The 18,477-nt window shown below is 37.1% G+C and overlaps 1 protein-coding gene across 2 annotated transcripts in view; it reads right to left on the bottom strand.

Moving 5' to 3' along the window:
- Window positions 1–18,477, bottom strand: part of BCO2 (beta-carotene oxygenase 2) — a 70,515-nt gene that overhangs the window by 18,045 nt on the left and 33,993 nt on the right. Inside the window, 6 exon segments of one of the 2 annotated variants that reach the window (NM_001159278.2) lie at window positions 4,540–4,707; window positions 5,844–6,004; window positions 7,938–8,066; window positions 13,821–13,923; window positions 14,716–14,831; window positions 15,052–15,263. In NM_001159278.2, coding sequence (NP_001152750.2) covers window positions 4,540–4,707; window positions 5,844–6,004; window positions 7,938–8,066; window positions 13,821–13,923; window positions 14,716–14,831; window positions 15,052–15,263 — 889 coding nt within the window. 2 annotated transcript variants of the gene reach the window in all.

The raw sequence follows: 18,477 nt of genomic DNA, 5'->3' as shown, positions 1-18,477 counted from the left end.
AGACTCTTGAGAGTCCTTTGGACTGCAAGGAGATCAAACCAGTCAATCCTAAAGGAAATCAACCCTAAATATTCATTGGAAGGACTGATGCTGAAGCTGAGCTCCAATGCTTTGACCACCTGATGAGAAAAGCCAGCTCATTGGAAAAGACCTTGATACTGGGAAATACTGAGAGCAAAAGGAGGAGAGGGAAGCAGGGGATGAGATGGTTAGATAGCAACACCAACTCAGTCAACATGGATTTGAGCAAACTCCAGGAGATAGTGAAGGAAAAGGGAAGCCTGGCATGCCGCAGCCCACGGAATCACAGAGTTGGACACAACTTAGCAATTGAACAACAACAACAGTTAATAACTAAAGTATAAATTTTGTTCAAATTTCACAAAATTTTATGCTAGTGTCCATTGTTTGTTTTTATACCTTACTCAAGACTCCACGCTGTATTTAATTGCATTGAGCAGCTTCAGCTGCAAGCAACAAATTCTGATAAATTCTCTTTTCATTTTTATGCTGTTACAAATATTTTCTAATTTTCCTTGTTATGACTTCTTAGATACACCCATCATTTAAAAGTATACATTTAATTTCCAAATACATGGCATTTTAAAAGTATCTTTGATATTGATTTCTCATTTTGATATTAATTTCTCATTTAAATACTTTCTTCTCTGCAATCACCCTCTGTGTTTTTTCAGTCTTTTCATTTTATTGAGGCTTTCAATGACTAAGTAAAAGTTCTGTCTTGGGAAATGTCACACTGCACTTGAAAATATGTGGGTTATCTTCAAACAGCTTTTGATATTGATTTCCAGTATAACAGTGATAAGAGAACAGATTCTGTATGATTTCAGTAAGATGACAAAATTCTTGCACCTTGTTTTATGTCCCTGGATATGTTCCAGTGTCTCCTGGTTTATAGTCTTGAATAGATACTTGAATAGAATAGAATTGAATTGAATCTGTTGCCTACTGTTGTGTGAAAATCTTAATTATGCTGAATTGGTTTATACTGCTTTTCAGGTCTACTATATCATCCCACTTTTCTCTCTAGTCATTCTATTAATTTTTGAGAGTTTGATATTGAAACTCCAACTAAAAATCTTAATTTATCTACTTAAAAAGATAATTGTAATATATAGTGGGAGTATATTGTAACTTGTTCTGTATTTTCCAAGTCTCTTGTAAATGTGTTGTCATACTTTCATAACTTAAAAAATAAAAAAAGAAAGAAGATATACAGATAGCCAAGGGACACATGAAACAATGTTCAACATCACTAATTATCAGAGAAATACAAATTAAAACTACAATGAGATATCACCTCACACCACTCTAAATGGCCATCATCAAAAAGACTATAAACAAGAAATTCTGGACAAGGTGTGGAGAAAAGGGAGCCCTCCTACACTGTTGGTGAGAATGTAAATTGGTATAGCCACTATGGAGAATGGTATAGAAGTTCCTTAAAAAAACAAAAATAGAGCTACCATATGATGTTGCAATCCCTGGGAATATATCCAGAAGAAGAAAAAAAAAAAAAAAGACACAGTCAGTCCAAAAGGATACATGCATTCCAATGTTCATTACAGCACTGTTTACAATACAAATTAAAGCCAAGACATGAAGTGTGAAAGCATTAGTCACTCAGTTGTGTCTGACTCTTTGCAACGCTATGGACTGTAGCCTGCCAGGCTCCTCTGTAAAGGAATTCTCCAGGCAAGAATACTGGAGTGGGTAGCCATTCCCTTCTCCAGGGGATATTCCCGACCCAGAGATCAAACTTGGGTCTTCTGCACTGCAGGAAGATTCTTTACCGTCTGAGCCATCAGAGAAGCCCCAGCCAAGACACTGAAGCAACCTAAATGTCCACCAACAGAAAAATGGATAAAGAAGATGTGTAACATATATGCAATGGAATATTACTCAGCCATTAAAAAGAATGAAATAATACTGTTTGTAGCAACATGGATGGAGATTATCATACTAAGTGAAGTAAATCAGATAAAGCAAATATCACAAGATAATACTTGTATGTGGAATCTAAAAAATATGATACAAATGAACTTATTTGCAAAACAAAAACAGACTCACAGACATAGAAAACAAACTTATGGTTTACAAGGGGCTTGCCAAGTGGCACTAGTGGTAAAGAACCTGCCAGTCAATGCAGGAGACATAAGAGATGCAGGTTTGATCCCTCGGTCCAGAAGATCCTCTGGAGGAGGGCATGGCAACCTACTCCAGTATTCATGGACAGAGGAGCCTGGCAGTCTATAGTCCATGGGTTTGCAGAGTCAGACATGACTGAAGCAATTAGCATTCATGGTTTACCAAGGAGAAAGATGGTAGAGGGGATAAACTGGGAGTTTGAGACTGACATATACAGACTACCATATTTAAAACAGATAACCAACAAGGACCTACTAAATAGCATAGGGAACTCTGCTCAATATTGTTTAATAACCTAAATGGGAAAAGATTTTTAAAAGGATAGATATATGTAAAAGAAACTGATTTTGCCACTGAGCCCAGGCTGGTAACAGCTTATCATGCCTTTCAACCAAAAGAAAGTTCAGGTGGAAAGGAGAGAGAGAGAGAAATAAAATGGAACAAATGGCTAATTATGGTATGCTAAAAAATGAAGTCCAGAAACAGAATATAAATATATATAGATACTTAATTTTTAGAATTAAAAATTCTTCTAGAAGATAACATAAAATATTTCTATGACTTTGTCATAGGAAGATGTCCAAAACAGGATTCACAATGTATTACTCATAAAGGAAAATATTGATATACTGGACCACGTCTGTTTATTGAAAGGTACCATTAAGACAATCTGATAAAGGTATCTATAAAAATACCTGCAGCAATTTCATACTTAGTGGTGATTTATTAAACATTTTCCAAATGAGGTGGGAAAATAATTACTGCTATCAGCACTTCTTTTCAAGTTGAAGTCTTAGCTAGTACAGTAAGAAAAGAAGAATAAAATAAGCTGCATAAGAATTGGAAAGAAAGAAATAAAACTGTCATCATTTTCAGATAATATGAGTGTATATGTAGAAAATCCAAAGTAATTTACAGATCAAAATAAGTGAATTTAGCAATCTAAATCTCTAAATATGAGATCAATATACAAAATCAACTTCATTTCTACATATCGTCAAAAACAAAATGAAAGTTTTAAAGATAACATTTACAACAGTTTCAAAACATTCTAACTGCCTAATGATAACTTTAACTAAAGATATGTAATCTCCTCACACTGAAAACTATAAACATTACTTCAAGAAATTTTAAAAGATTCAGGACTTCCCTGGTGGTACAACGGGCAAGAATCTGCCTGTCACTGCAGGGGATACAGTTTCAACCCCTGATTCAGGAAGATTCCACATGCTGAGGAGCAACTAAAGTCAGGGCACCACAACTTCTGAGCCTGTGCACCACAGCTACTAAAGCCTGCGCTCTCTAGGGCCTGTGAGCCATAATTACTGAGCCCATGAGCCCCAGCTACTGAAGCCTATGTGCCCAGAACCCATGCCCTGCAACAAGAGAAGCCACTGCGATGAGAAGCCAGTGCCCCACAATGAAGAGGAGCCCCTGCTCACTGCGATTAGAGAAAGCCCAGAAGATCCAGCACAGCCAAATAAATAAAAAGAATAAATTGTGTTAATGCAAAGGTAACTTTTAAAAAGATATTTTAAAAGATTAAAATAAATGGAGAGATATTCCCTGTTCATGAGTTGGAAGACTCAATATTTCTCATTATTTTAAAGATGTCAGTTACATCCAAATTAATCTATATAGATCATACAATATGATCCCAACTATGGTTTTTTTTGGTTTGTTTGCTTGTTTGCTTTTACAAAAACTAATAAGTTGATTCTAAAACTTATGGAAATGCAAAAGGCCAACAAAAACTGAGGCAATCTTTAAATAGAAAGGAGCTAAAGGCCTTATACTGTATATATCAAGATATCAAGACCTACCATACAGGTATAATAACATAAGTAAGCTAAATAAATGTAAGTAAACCTTAAAAGCAATGTTTTTAAAAAATTAAAAAATAAAACTATAGCAGAAAACAATTTTCATTACATAATCCAAGGAAAAATTCTGCCTTAGATTGATTATCAGGAAAAAATGAATCCCTTCAAGCTGAGGAACTAAGACATTTTCTTTTATCGAAGGATTAATATTATAGTTTTGCTTTGCTTACCATTTTACCTTCCCTTCTAAGAAATATTAAGTATGTTTAGTGCTCAGGTGTAATAAGGAACTAGTCACAAGTGTTTCAAAACATATTTCTTGGTTTTCTTTAATATAATTTTTATTTATTAAGCATTAAGTACATATTTTAAATTATTTTGAAGTATTAAATAAATAAATTACAAACTTGTGTCTTCAATGATTTAAAACCATTCTCTCTCTTTATTTGCCAAAGAGGCAAGAGAAACTGCAAATTTCAAGCCCAAAGCCAGAACTTGGCTAGATCAAAATTATTTCGACCACTCTTGACAAATCAGAGAATTCTACCTGATCAAGCTCTTTCCCAGTTTTCCTAAGATTCTGTAGTTGGTAGACTTCTAAAATTCTTCCATCATCCTGACAGCACAGATCAATGACAACACAGCCCTGGTCCTCAAAGGCATTGATTTGGTGAAAAGTAATAAAAGGTTTACTGACGTACATCCCTGGAAGAAGCTGCAGGAACACAGACAATGAGAAAGAGGTATTTTATTTCCTTTAGGGTACAGATCCACAAAGTTCAAATTAAGATTTCTCTCCCTTTAAGTAATAGGCCTGGTAGGTATAAAAACCAGAATTTGGAATGTAGAAGCAAATATGTTTTGATTTAAAATCATCTCATCTCATATTAATCAATAAACTGAGGCTATTTGATATAGACCAATCAACTGATTTAACTAACTTCAAAGTTCTCATGAAATATGGCCCAATATTTTGAAGAAAAAATAAATCCTAAACTCTTTAGTACATGGTTAAATAGAAAATACTTCTATTAAAACGTTTATGATAAATAAAGTGACTAATCAAAGACTCTGATGCTGGGAGGGATTGGGGGCAGGAGGAGAAGAGGACGACCCAGGATGAGATGGCTGGATGGCATCACGGATTCGATGGACGTGAGTCTGAGCGAACTCCAGGAGATGGTGATGGACAGGGAGGCCTGGCGTGCTGCCATTCACGGGGTCGCAAAGAGTCGGACACGACTGAGTGACTGAACTGAACTGAACTGAATCCTCTGGAAAATGCTCTCATTACTAAAATGGGATTTTTTTGGTAATGAAATTATATGAGGGACTACAGTAAATTTGGGATACTATTTCTTTAAGGGGTTAAAAAGTAGACAAATATAATAATGCTATTTATCAGGCGTCTATAGAAAGATATTTAACCAATACACTTTGGACTTTGGTGCTATTATCATACTTGTACATCAAAATGTCATAAAAGCAACTAATAAAAATATAATTGCAAAAGTTACAGAAGACCTCTGCATGAACAGTATTCTCTTTGGCAAATATTATTATACAGAAAAATCCATGCTAACATGCTAAGAGGATTTCCTAGATGTCATTTTTATTGTCGACTCATTTTGTAATTGAATCAGATAATTTAAAGGATAAAACCATTTCCTATAATTTTCTGACATGCAAAATTCACCATATTAATTAAAAATAAATAGCTAGCCCTCCTTATGGAAGAAGACAATATCCTTTAATTAAGAGTGGCTTATGTAAAAAATACCCAACAAGGCAAAAATCAGTGATATGGAAATTTGCCTTCACGTCTAATCATTCACAGTCAAAATTCTCTACCTGACCAGTATGCTTATCCACCACATGAAACCGTGTATTATACTGGGGTTCCCAGCTTATTCCATCTGAAATGGGCTTTCCTCGAATTTTAGAAGAGATGATTCTCCACAAATTCATCTTTAGAGGCTGTTCAATGAAGATGATGTAGTTCCTTGTCATTCCTAAAATGGTTCAAGTAAATAATAAAATGTTATTTGGCAAAATAGAGATGTCTGAAATGCAACAGCTATGGGGACTTGTCAGAATAGTTGGACATATTACTGCTGACCTAAACAAATGCCAATCAGAAATAATTCTTCATCATTTCTCAGCTTTGCTATATATATTTTCTGTTCCTACATAAAAACAGGAACTTTTATACACAATGGAGTATTACTCAGCCATTAAAAAGAATACATTCAAATCAGTTTTAATGAGGTGGATGAAACTGGAGCCTATTATATAGAGTGAAGTAAGCCAGAAAGAAAAACACCAATACAGTATACTAATGCATATATATGGAATTTAGAAAGATAGTAACGATAACCCTGTATGTGAGATAGCAAAAGAGACACAGATGTATAGAACAGTCTTTTGGACTCTGGGAGAGGGAGAGGGGTTGATTTGGGAGAATGGCATTGAAACATGTATAATATCATATATGAAATGAATCGCCAGTCCAGGTTCGATGTATGATACAGGACGCTTAGGGCTGGTGCACTGGGATGACCCAGAGGGATGGTACGGGGAGGGAGGTGGGTTCAGGATGAGGAACACGTGTATACCCGTGTCCATTTTTTATGGTTAAATTCTTTTTTTTTTAATTAAGATTTTATTTTTTGGAGCAATTTTAGGCTCAAACCAAAACCAAAGGGAAAGTACAGAGAATTCCCATATACCGCAGATTCATGTTGATGTATGACAAAACCAATACAATATTGTAAAGTAACTAACCTCCAATTAAAATAAATAAATTTTTTAAAAGGAAGAAAAAAAAAAGAAATAAAGTCATAGGTCCCAGAAAAAAAAAAAAAAAAAAACAGGAACTTCTTAGAATAGCTTGGGTTGAATGCCCTCAACTTGCATATTTTAATCTTTTTTTTTCTTCCTTTTCAAATTGTTTTGGTTTAGGAAGCATTATATTAAATTGTCATTTATGATCTAGAGCTTCATTCCTTAATCCTTTTGCTATTTACACTGGAGGTAAGGATCCAGGAGCAGATTGGCTATAATAGTTTACAATGCAAAAAATAAACATTCTGTAAAAAAGCTGAAGCAATCTATGTGGAATATGAATTTCCCTCCCCAAAAATATTAACATGATTATTATTTGTGGTCTTTAAAATCACCTAAAATACTGAATTCATTTTTTATGGTTAATTCTTTTTTTTTTTATTAAGATTTTATTTTTTGGAGCAATTTTAGGCTCAAAACAAAACCAAGGGGAAAATACAGAGAATTCCCATATACCGCCATCCCGATACACTCTAAGCTCCCACTTTATCAATTTCCTCCACCAGAGTGGTCCATTTATTATAGCTGATGCATCTACATTGACACATCATAATCACGCAAAGCCCATAGCTTCTATTGTGGAAACACGCATAAAGGTATATTTTTCCTTTGTATTTACTCAATGACAAACAACACAATACAAAACAAACCAAAGAGATAATTTCTATGACTAGGGGTTATTCATTGTTTCATCCTGGAGCAGGGGGCTGGAGGGAGAGGCTGTCCTTCATAGAGAACTTAAGTGGAATTATAGTTGGGTGACTAAATCTCAGCCTATTTCTCCCTGACTCAATGTGCTGGGAAGGAACTGATAACTTCCTAAACTGACAGCTGTTTCCTAGAGCAGTCAATTAATGAAAAACTTGTTAACAACTTTTTCATAACTGCTTGTATTAAAATATCTCTTTCATCAGTCAGTTGGCTAGGGTAAGCGATACATGACTAAACAGAATGAACTTAATTCACATCAAAACACAACCTTGGTCTCTTATCACCATACTCTGATAAACTATATTAACACACTATTTTCCAAAACTAGTTCCCCTGCAACAGTGACATTAAGGCAGGTTCCGTTAAATTTTGCCTTATTTATGGGCTCACCAAAGCTGTGGTAGTAAGAAGGTCTCATCCCCTCCTCAGAAGCAATAGAACATATCACCTGGGCTCCATGGATTGTCTCCCCAAGGTCAGATTTTTCTGGAGGAACCCGAATAACATTATAGCAGGAACCTGGAAAATGGAAAGTCCTATCTTAACTGTTTTACATACATTTGAAGAATAAAAGATAGCCCTTGTATTTGTAGATTAGGCAAAAGCAATTAAAAGATTTGTGCAATATGTATAACATATATTTCATAAGGGGTTATTTCAAAGACATGGATATAAAAAATATATTAACTTTATAAACAGTATTAGCTAAGGTTTTGAAACATCATACACAAAGTAACCAACCAACAGCTATTGTATTTTAATATTCACAAACGGTTCCCTTCTAGCTCTCTGAAGATGAACTCAATCCCAGCTTCACAGGAAAAGATAGGATTGCAGCCAGGAATATCTTCAAATTCTATTTGTCCATCTCCCCACTCCCCAGTTCCAAAAACTACAGTGTCCATGTGTACTTATGTCCAACTTCTTCCTTTCAGTCTTCTAGACGCTTGGGGTCATTTTGGGTCCCCTCTCCTCCCATCTTATCAGCATTCACTCATGCAATTATTCATCTGACTACTATTACTTCCTCAGTAATCAACTCAGGTACCCACTCCTTAAGCAGACTTTCCCATCCAAAGATATTTGTTGCCCCTCCTTTATGCTCTGATTATATTCTACACTGTCATAGTACTTATCTCATTTACTATAATTTTCTGTGTATTTATCTGTTTCCTAGTAGACTAGGCTCTTCTGGAGCAGGAACTATGTCTGACACATCTTTGCATCCTCAGTACCAAACACTGACCTGTAGGTAAACTATAAAAAACTATTGTTGGATTGACTAAGAACATATGTTTGTTAAATAACTCAATGAATGTACAAATACTGAGATCATATTGAATTATCTTTCTGGTGTTAGAAGTGCCAACGTAGGTCCTGAAGAACCTGTAACTTATAGAATTTCACAATCTCTTCACCTCTTTTGGAACAGGATAACCATCCGGTTCCCTATTCATGTATCAGCAGCTCCTTGAGAGATAAGTCACGTCAGTCATGTCTGACTCTTTGCAACCCTATGAACCATAGCCCACCAGGTTACTCTGTCCATGGGATTTTCTAGGCAAGAATACTGGGGTGGGTTGCCATTTCCTCCTCTAGGAGATCTTCCTGACCCAGGGATCCAATCTGCATCTCTTAAGTCTCCTGCATTGGCAGGAGAGTTCTTTACTGCTAGCACCACCTGGGAAGCCCTGACTGAATGTCAACTATATTCCAGGCACTCTTCTAAGAGTGCTCTCCGAAGTAGCATATTCTAGACACTTGTGTACAGCAAAATAGTGTACAAAATAGACAAAAGGCTCTTCTTTTATAAAACTCAAATTTTAAAAAAATCAAACAATAAGTAAAAATATAATGCATCAGATGAGAACTATAATGAGGAATAAACAAGGGAATGGGAATTTGAAGTGAGTGTATAAGGATGTGGGCTGCTACTATTTGCAACTTAAATTATGGTGGTCTGGGAAGGCTTCACTAAGAAAGTGGCATTTGAGACAAGACCTGAAGGGAGTGAGGAAGAGAGCCTTGAGGATATCTGGAAGAAATGCATTTCAGGTGATGAAAGTGAAAGTAGCTCAGTTGTGTCCAACTCTTTGTGATCCCATGGTCTATACAGTCCATGGAATTCTCCAGGCCAGAACAGTGGAGTGGGTAGCCTTTCCCTTCTCCAGGGGATCTTCCCAACCCAGGGATCAAACCCAGGTCTCCTGCATTGCAGGCGGATTCTTTACCAGCTGAGCCACAGGGGAAGCCCAAAAATACTGGAGTGGGTAGCCTATCCCTTCTCCAGGGGACCTTCCTGACCCAGGAATCCAACTGGGGTCTCCTGCATGGCAGGCGGATTCTTTACCAACTGAGCTATGAGGTGAGAAGAGCAAATGCAAAGATTCTCGGCCAAGAATAAGTCTGGAGTATTCAAATAATTGCAGTGAGGGCAGTGTTGCCCTGCCCATAGGAAGCAGAGAGAAAATTCTAGATGAGGTGGGGTAGGTTAAAGGGATAACTGGCTGATATACTGAGAGTAAACTGAAGTCAGGTAAAGGGAGAAGCAAGGAGACTGGTTAAGAAGCTATTACAATAATTCAAGTGAGAAAGAATGGTGGCCCAAACCAGAGTGGGGGCAGCGGAGGTGATATGGCATAGCTGGATTTTTGATATATTTTGAAGGCATTGCTGAAATTACTTTTTGACCCATTAGATGTGGATGTGAGAGAGGAATAAAACATGATTCCAAAGTTATCATCTTAAGCAAGTAGAATGACAGAGTTACCCTAAACTGAGATGGGGAAGATTTTAAGCAGAGAAATTTAGGGAGAAAGATCAAAAGTTTGGTTTTAAAAAATTGATTTTGTAACCTCTATTAGACATCCTAGTAAAAACACTGAGTAAGCAACTAGTGTGGAGGTCTAGGTTAGGATACTATATGTTTTGAGAAACAATTATAAATAAAACATCATGCTTTATACAGTGATGAGTTATAAAAGAAATGAAAGATAAACTCTACAGTTCCAATATTACCATCTCCATCTCCATCTACGGTAAGTGTCTATCTAAGAGATTGCATTATTTTAAATTAGTACTTAAAACTACCTAGATTAAATGTTTAGAGGATTTCTGTTACTTTTAGAAGGGCTTTTTAAAAATATCTGGAAAAGTGAAAAAAATTAAAAGCTTTTTATTTTGTAAAGGTAGAAATTACTAGCAAGCACTTTATTTACCAAAAAAAAAAAAAAAAAATCACTAAATGTCCCCCAAATACATATTGTTTAGTTCAGCTCTCTGCAGCTGCACATACGTTTGTGTTCTAGTTCAAAAACTCCTCACTGAACCAAATAATCAAGTAAGAAAAAAGAAGTAAATCCAGTTTTACTTGAGATTAGAGTATCAAGAGAAGAATTCCCTGTCTCAGCAATTGGATTAAATGACGATTACTCAATTTACTAAATTTGAACACTACAAGTTGATGAACTGTCCTAACTGTAAGTCTTGAAGGTATGTACAAGGCAGACAGACACCCAGGAAACACACAGGAGAGGACTGAATGCCCAGAGAAATGATTTGCTCAATACTTTGTGTCTAACTCTGGGAGCCACCTCAGGACTTTGCATAAACATCAAATTGAGGCAAAATAACAAGTACAACTCATAATGACTGGTGCAAGGTTTCTCAGAGACTCATAGGCCACTTGCACCAAAATCACCTGGAGATCTTGTTAAAATGCATCAAGATAAGGAGTAAAGGGTTGGTTACAATGCAGATTCTTAGCCCCTTTTCAAGTATACTGAACCAGAATATCTGAAGATGAAGCCCACCGAATGCTAGAAAGCATTCCAGATGGCTTTGGGGTGTTCTAAATGCTAAGAATCACTGATCTAATGAGGATTTATTTTAGAAAAATAAATAAAAATGGTTAAACAGTATTTCTTATGTTATGGACTATATACAAAGTTATCTATAACTCTTTGCAACTCCATAGACTATAGCCCACCAGCCTCCTCTCTGTCCATGAAATTCTTCAGGTAAGAACACTGGAGTGGGCTGTTGCTGTTGTTCAGTCACTAAGTCGTGTCCAGCTCTTTGCTACATGGATTACAGCACACCAGGCTTCCTTGTCCTTCACTATCTCCTGGAGTTTGCTCAAACTCATGTCCATTGAGTCGGTGATGCCATCCAATCATTTCACCCTCTGTTTCCCCCTTCTCCTCCTGCCCTCAATCTTTCCCAGGATCAGGGTCTTTTCCAATGAGTCAGCTCTTTGCATCAGGTGGCCAAAGTTCTGGAGCTTCATCTTCAGCATCAGTCATTCAAATGAATAGGATTTATTTCCTTTAGGAGTGACTGGTTTGATCTCCTGCTGCCCAAGACTCTCAAGAGTCTTCTCCAGTACCAAAATTCGAAAGCATCAATTCTTTGGCACTCAGCCTTCTTTATGGTCCAACTCTTACATCTGTACCTGATGAATGGAATGGGTAGCCATTCTCTTCTCCAGGGGATCTTCCCAACCCAGGGACTGAACCTGGGTCTCCTGCATTGCAGGCAGATTCTTTACTGTCTGAGCCACCAGGGAAGCCTCACTTGGTTATTAGAGTTAATTTTTTAAGAAATGAATTTTTAATGATCAAAAAAATTGAATGGACCAAAAAAAAAAAAAAAAGCTGAGTCAGTTTACCCACTTGCTTAAAGATTTTACCTAAAAAGATGTTTGATGTTTCCTATAACAGATTTGAAGAATACATCCCTACCTGAGGTCAGGTAACAAAGAGCAGAGATGGCTGGATGATGAAGTTTCCAGGGTACCCTATATCTTCTTGAGCCAGTAAAAAAACAAACCTGAAGTCTCCATGTTCACATATACTTATATGTGTAAATATGGAGAGGTAGAGATGAACAACCCAAAAAGCCAATTCCTTACATTAACCTATTCAAAAGTTAACCTATACAAAGGATTCATAGGTTATAAATGATAGATTGACAGCTAGATAGACAGTCAGAAACTTCTAATACTTGTACTTACACATTCCTTTCCAAACAGAGGGAGATGCATATTCGAGTATATGATAATGACTTTGCATGCCCTGAGAGAATCCTCTGTACTCAGTGATATATAATTATTAAGATGGTCTAACAAAATGACTAATAGCAAGCTTTTTCTCTGTTATTCAGGCTTGCTGCCAAGCCTGGTATTAGACACTTGAGGCTTGCTTAAGCAAGCATCTTAAATCTTCTCAAGGTTCACTGCCCTCATCTATAAAATGGGAGTAATAATACCTTTCTTAATGCCATCAATGGACCTAGAGATTATCAAACTAAGCGAAACAGAGAAAGACAAATATCATATGATATCATTTGTATGGGAATCTAAAATATGATACAAATGAACTTATTTACAAAACAGAAATAGACTCAGACATTGAAAACAAACTTATGGTTGCCAAAGGGGAAATGGGTGGGGAATACGTTAGGAGTATGGGATTAGCAAATATAAACTGTATATAAAATAGATAAACAACAAGGTCCTGCTGTATAGCACAGTATCTTGCAGTAAACCATAATGGAAAAGAATATGGGAAACTAACACAACGTTGTCAATCAACTATACCTCAATTAAAAAATAAAAATAATTGTACCTTTCTCAGAGATTTGTTATAGGATTAAATGAGAAACTATAAGGGAAAAAACAGTTAACATCAGCACACACTCGTTACTCTATAAATGTTAGCTATCATTATTAGCCATTAGAACCTTCTGGAACAGACTAACAGACAGCTAGGAAAGTATACAGATGAACAGGAAGGGGATGTGATGTAAGTAGCTGCAAATGCAACCAAACTTTAACCTTAACTTACTTTGTAGGGTATTACTCCCATGGTAAAAATAAATTCCTCTCTATGTAACCTACAGTGTGCCTTCTCTTTATCTCTTTGCTGTACCATTCTAAATTTCTTATAGTATGGTACCGCTTAAAAATTCAAGTTTGAGAAATATATACTGAAAATCCCTACAATGCATGTGAGCCAAAAAGCATAATGGAACATAAAAATGTGAGTCATGATGAAAAGATCAAATAGAAAATCAGCTTCTAAGTATATACACAAAAAGACCACAGAACATAATAATAAATTACATATTTTAAGTTCAGAAATTCAATTTCAGAGATTTCTTTCTGAAATTTTCAAATGAGTTTCATATAAGTTAACATCTTAGCCGTAATGGAACTCTGGGAAGACAGTTAACTCCCAATTATTTTTTCAAAGACTCCCACCCCGATGTTACCATGTTTCCCATAGGAGTTCCCCATGTTGTATGTTGTTCCATCTGGATCATAATGAGGATGTGCAGTTGCTCCGTTCACAGCGATAAATTTTCTCCAGTTAACCTGAAAATTTAAGACCATTCAGAGACTTAAATTACATGGCTAGGTCTCTATTTAGATGCATAGACAGTAGGGATGTATCAAATACTTTTAAAATAAGATATAAAAATTATAGTTTAAGCCCTGATGTCTCACCTCTGTGAAATCAAAATTATTTTTCCTACTAAAGAAAAAGAAACTAAGAACAAACAACAAGAAAACCAAACAAAATCCCTCCTACCACCACCACCAAGAAATGCACAAAAGTGATTATCCAGATCACAAGAAAGTTCAAAAGGATAAGGATTAAAATTCTGGCCCCAAATTTTATTTTGCTTTAAATTAATGTATAATATGACGGCAGTATGTGTTAGTCGCTCAGTCATGTCTGACTCTTTGCAACCCCATGGACTGTAGCCCACCAGGCTCCTCTGTCCATGGAATTTTCCAGGCAAGAATACTGGAGTGGGTTGCCATTTCCTTCTCCAGGGCAGTATGGATCTAGGTAATCTCCAGTCCAATTCTACCTATAGCTAAGCAGAAAATGAAATGACAAAAATAAATCTGTACTATGCTATGTCTCCTTTGCCCTAGCCTTCAGACAGTTGGACTAAGGAAGAAATCTAGAATTATATTTAAGGACAACCAACACCGCAGGCCATTCTAATGATGACAGAGGGTACATAATGACCTGAATCAGTGGGTAACTTTGATTTTGTTTAAGAATACAATTTTTTCTTCTGATAATAACTACTCTAAAAAGTATTTGAATGGAGAGAAATTTTAGGGTCTATTATATTTTAACCTATATTTTACCTTTTCTGTTTTTTCCAGGGTTTCAATGTCCACTTTATTCATAAAGTTGGTTTCCGTACTAAGGTAGTAATCACCCTTGTACTGCACAAAGTTGACATTGGTGTTGTCAGTAATTGCTGAAATCAAACCCCAAAGTTATTTAAACACCACAACTTACTACTATGGCAGATCCTAAAGCACACAATCAAGGGAGAAAGCAGTTGAAACATCCTCTCATATCAAAATAAATATCAAGATCCATACTTATAAAAAAAAAAAAAGATTGACATATGTCATAATAATTTAAAGAATCATCCCTGTTACCTGAAAATTCTGGGCATAATAAAGGGTGCTTACCAGGCTTTTCAAATTTTGACATGAAACATTCAAAAACATTCTTGCATGGGTCAGGGAGAGCCAGTGTACCAAATTCTGAGATCACAATTCGATCACGATCACTGTTGGCCTTATAAGCATCACTCTGTAGAAACTTGCTCCTATATGTCACTGTGCCCTTCTCCATCTTGAACTGGTGAAGTAAAGCCATTCCATCAAACCAGTGATTGTACCTTGGTAGGAGCAAAAATAGAAAAGTATTAGGAAGAAAAACATGGGGTCAAAAGGAGCGATTTCAAATACAGAGATAAGGGATGGGTTATCTCTGTGAATGGGTTCCTAGCACAACCTGATTAGTCGAAGAACTGGAAATTGAGGGATGACAGATTTTGAGTATATCCTGGAGTACAGCAATGAAAGACCAACTTACATTCTCTTGATCCTAACCCCTTATCACTAACCTCATACATCAGAGGGCTAAAGGAAAACCCTAAGCTGTTGACTTCTAAGATAATTGTATCTTTACCCTATAGCCAAGATAATAGCATATGGAATGCTTGATATTTCTCAAATTAAAATGGATTTCAAAACTTTTAGACATACTTATCTTTATATCTTTTATGTATTATATTTTCTGTTTATTTAAATTTTTGTCAAATTTATCAAAACTATGCTAAAGTAAGGAAATAAGATGAATGTCCTTAGTGGATAATCATTTTTGTCCATATTTCAGTTCAGTTCAGTTCAGTTGCTCAGTCGTGTCCGACTCTTTGCGACCCCATGAATCGCAGCACGCCAGGCCTCCCTGTCCATCACCAACTCCCAGAGTTCACTCAGACTCACGTCCATCGAGTCAGTGATGCCATCCAGCCATCTCATCCTCTGTCGTCCCCTTCTCCTCCTGCCCCCAATCCCTCACAGCATCAAAGTCTTTTCCAATGAGTCAACTCTTCACATGAGGTGGCCAAAATACTGGAATTTCAGCTTCAGCATCATTCCTTCCAAAGAAATCCCAGGGCTGATCTCCTTCAGAATGGACTGGTTGGATCTCCTTGCAGTCCAAGGGACTCTCAAGAGTCTTCTCCATATTATCACACTACAAATGATGTATCTAAATGATGGAACATTAAAACACTGTAAGGAAAATTTTTCACTTTACTTTTTGAAGGGTTTAACATTAGTCTTTTCTCTCGTATGTTTGACCGATTGAATGTTTAATGTCTTCAGCATGGAAAAGGAAGCAAAAATGCTTGGTCTTATCTTAAAGGTTTGTCTTAAAAGGTTATTGTCTTGAAAGCAGGGATGCAAGTAGATATATACACACCCATCTTATAGCAGCATTATTTACAGTAACCAAAAGGTAGAAACAACCTAAGCATCCATCAGCTGAAGAATGGGATAAACAAAATTTAACATATAATGGAATATTATTCAGCCTTAGAAAGGAGAGAAATTCTGTCACATGCTATAACATGGTGAAATAAACCAGTCACAAAAAGACAAATACTATACAATAACACTTAAATGAGATATCTAAAGTCATCAAACTCATAGAAACATGAAGTAGAATGGTGATTATCAGGGGCTCAGCAGAGGGGGAAATAGGGAGCTATTGTTTAATGACTATAGAGTTTCAGTTTTTCAAGATGAAAAAGTTCTGAAGATCTGTTTCACAACACTAACCAGTACATTTAAATATGGCTGAGATAGTAAATTTTATTTTTCATCACAAATTGTGTTAAACTGCAAGAAATAAGAAAGTTTTTATAAAAGGCCCTCTTTATATATTGATTTAAGATGCCATCTTTATCATAAACTCAATTTCTGTAAGTTCTTGGCTCCATTTCTGGGTTTTCTATTCTATATAACTTGCTCATTTGTCCATTAATATATTGGTATTATAATATTTTAATTACATTTTAATATTTAATTAAAATAATATAAAATTATATTTTAACATCTGATAAGGCTAGTCTCCAGTCCATGGGGCTGCAAAGTGTCAGACATGACTGAGTGACCAGACAATAACAACAAGGCTAGTCTCCACCCCTCAGACAATTTTCTTTTTTAGTGTTTTCTTGACTACTCTTGTATACTTATTTTTCCCCATGAAGCTTCATATTCATTCATCTAATTTCCTTTAAAAATTAGAATTTTTATTAAGGTTGTATTAAATTTAAAAATTGACTTAGGGAGAACTGACATCTTTATGATATTGAACCATCCATCCTACTCAAAGAACAGAAGATCCAAGAGAACAAGATGGTGGAGGAGTAGGTGGATGTGGAGTACATCTCTCCACGGAACATCAGGAATATACCTTCAGACACAGAAGCGCATGCAGAATGCAGAACACCAGCTGAGAGCAGACAGGAATAACTGACCAGAGGTAAAGAATATATAGAATCATGCAAAACTCAGCAGGACAAGGAACTAGGGGGAAAAGCAGGAGTGTTAGTAGGACTGGATCTGCCCTCAGTGGGTGGGGGAACTGCAGCAGGGGTCCAATCCCCACATCAAGGTGATTGTCTGAGTCAGAGGAGAAACATTTACGGCTGAGAGTGAAACAGCTGATCTGAGGCAGCCTAAATAGAATGAGGACCAGACAGTCCTTGCTGTTAGCCATACATACCCTGGACAGGGACACAGGTCCCCTGGAAGGCACAGTGGTTGGGAGCTTGCGTTTGGGGACTGTGGAGAAATCCCAGGGCAAAGGCTGCTGTTGATTGCAGAAAGATGGATTGAGGGGATGTGAGGAAGGAGGTTATGGTGGGAAATGCCTGTGGAGGAAAGCCAGGCAGCCATGGAAGCAAGGCGATACTGCTGAGTCATGCATAGGCGGTGGAGCCATCACCATAGCCTCTCTCTCCCCACACACCAGCACCTGAACAATAGAGAGGCTGGCCCATAAAACGCCTGAGGCACTGAACTACATAGCAGGACTCCACCCAGGATGTTCCTTTAAGTGACTGATGTGCAGATCTACAGAGTAGGACCCCGCCTAAGGTGCCCCTTTAAGTGCCTGGCATGCTGATCTACAGAGGAGGATCCCAGCCAGAAGGGCCCTCCATGTGCCTGATGTGCTGAACAACAGAGAAGGACTCCAGGCAAGGGAGCCCTCAAAGTGCCTGAACAGGCAGAGCTATGGAGAAAGACTAGCCAAACAGGCCTTCGATGGCCAGCTACAAGAGGCTGGAAAAAAGACTCTGAGAGGACCATAACTCCTGCGGCAGAGGCGGTCTGTCCTTGCATACTTGGCACTGCCAGGGTGCCCGCAGGCCAAGCAGTTGCACCACCTTCACACTCAACTCTCACTGGGGCAGAGCTGCAACAAGCAAAACATGTCTTGCGTCTATGGGCACAGGGTCACTTTGGTAGTGTCTGACTCTTTGCAACCCTGTAGACTGTGGCCTGCCAGGCTTCTCTGTCAGGGACGGAGGGTCTCCA

The sequence above is a fragment of the Ovis aries genome, chromosome 15 (genome assembly GCF_016772045.2).
Source record: "Ovis aries strain OAR_USU_Benz2616 breed Rambouillet chromosome 15, ARS-UI_Ramb_v3.0, whole genome shotgun sequence".
NCBI lineage: Eukaryota > Metazoa > Chordata > Mammalia > Artiodactyla > Bovidae > Ovis > Ovis aries.
This window is presented reverse-complemented; position numbering and strand designations above follow the sequence as displayed.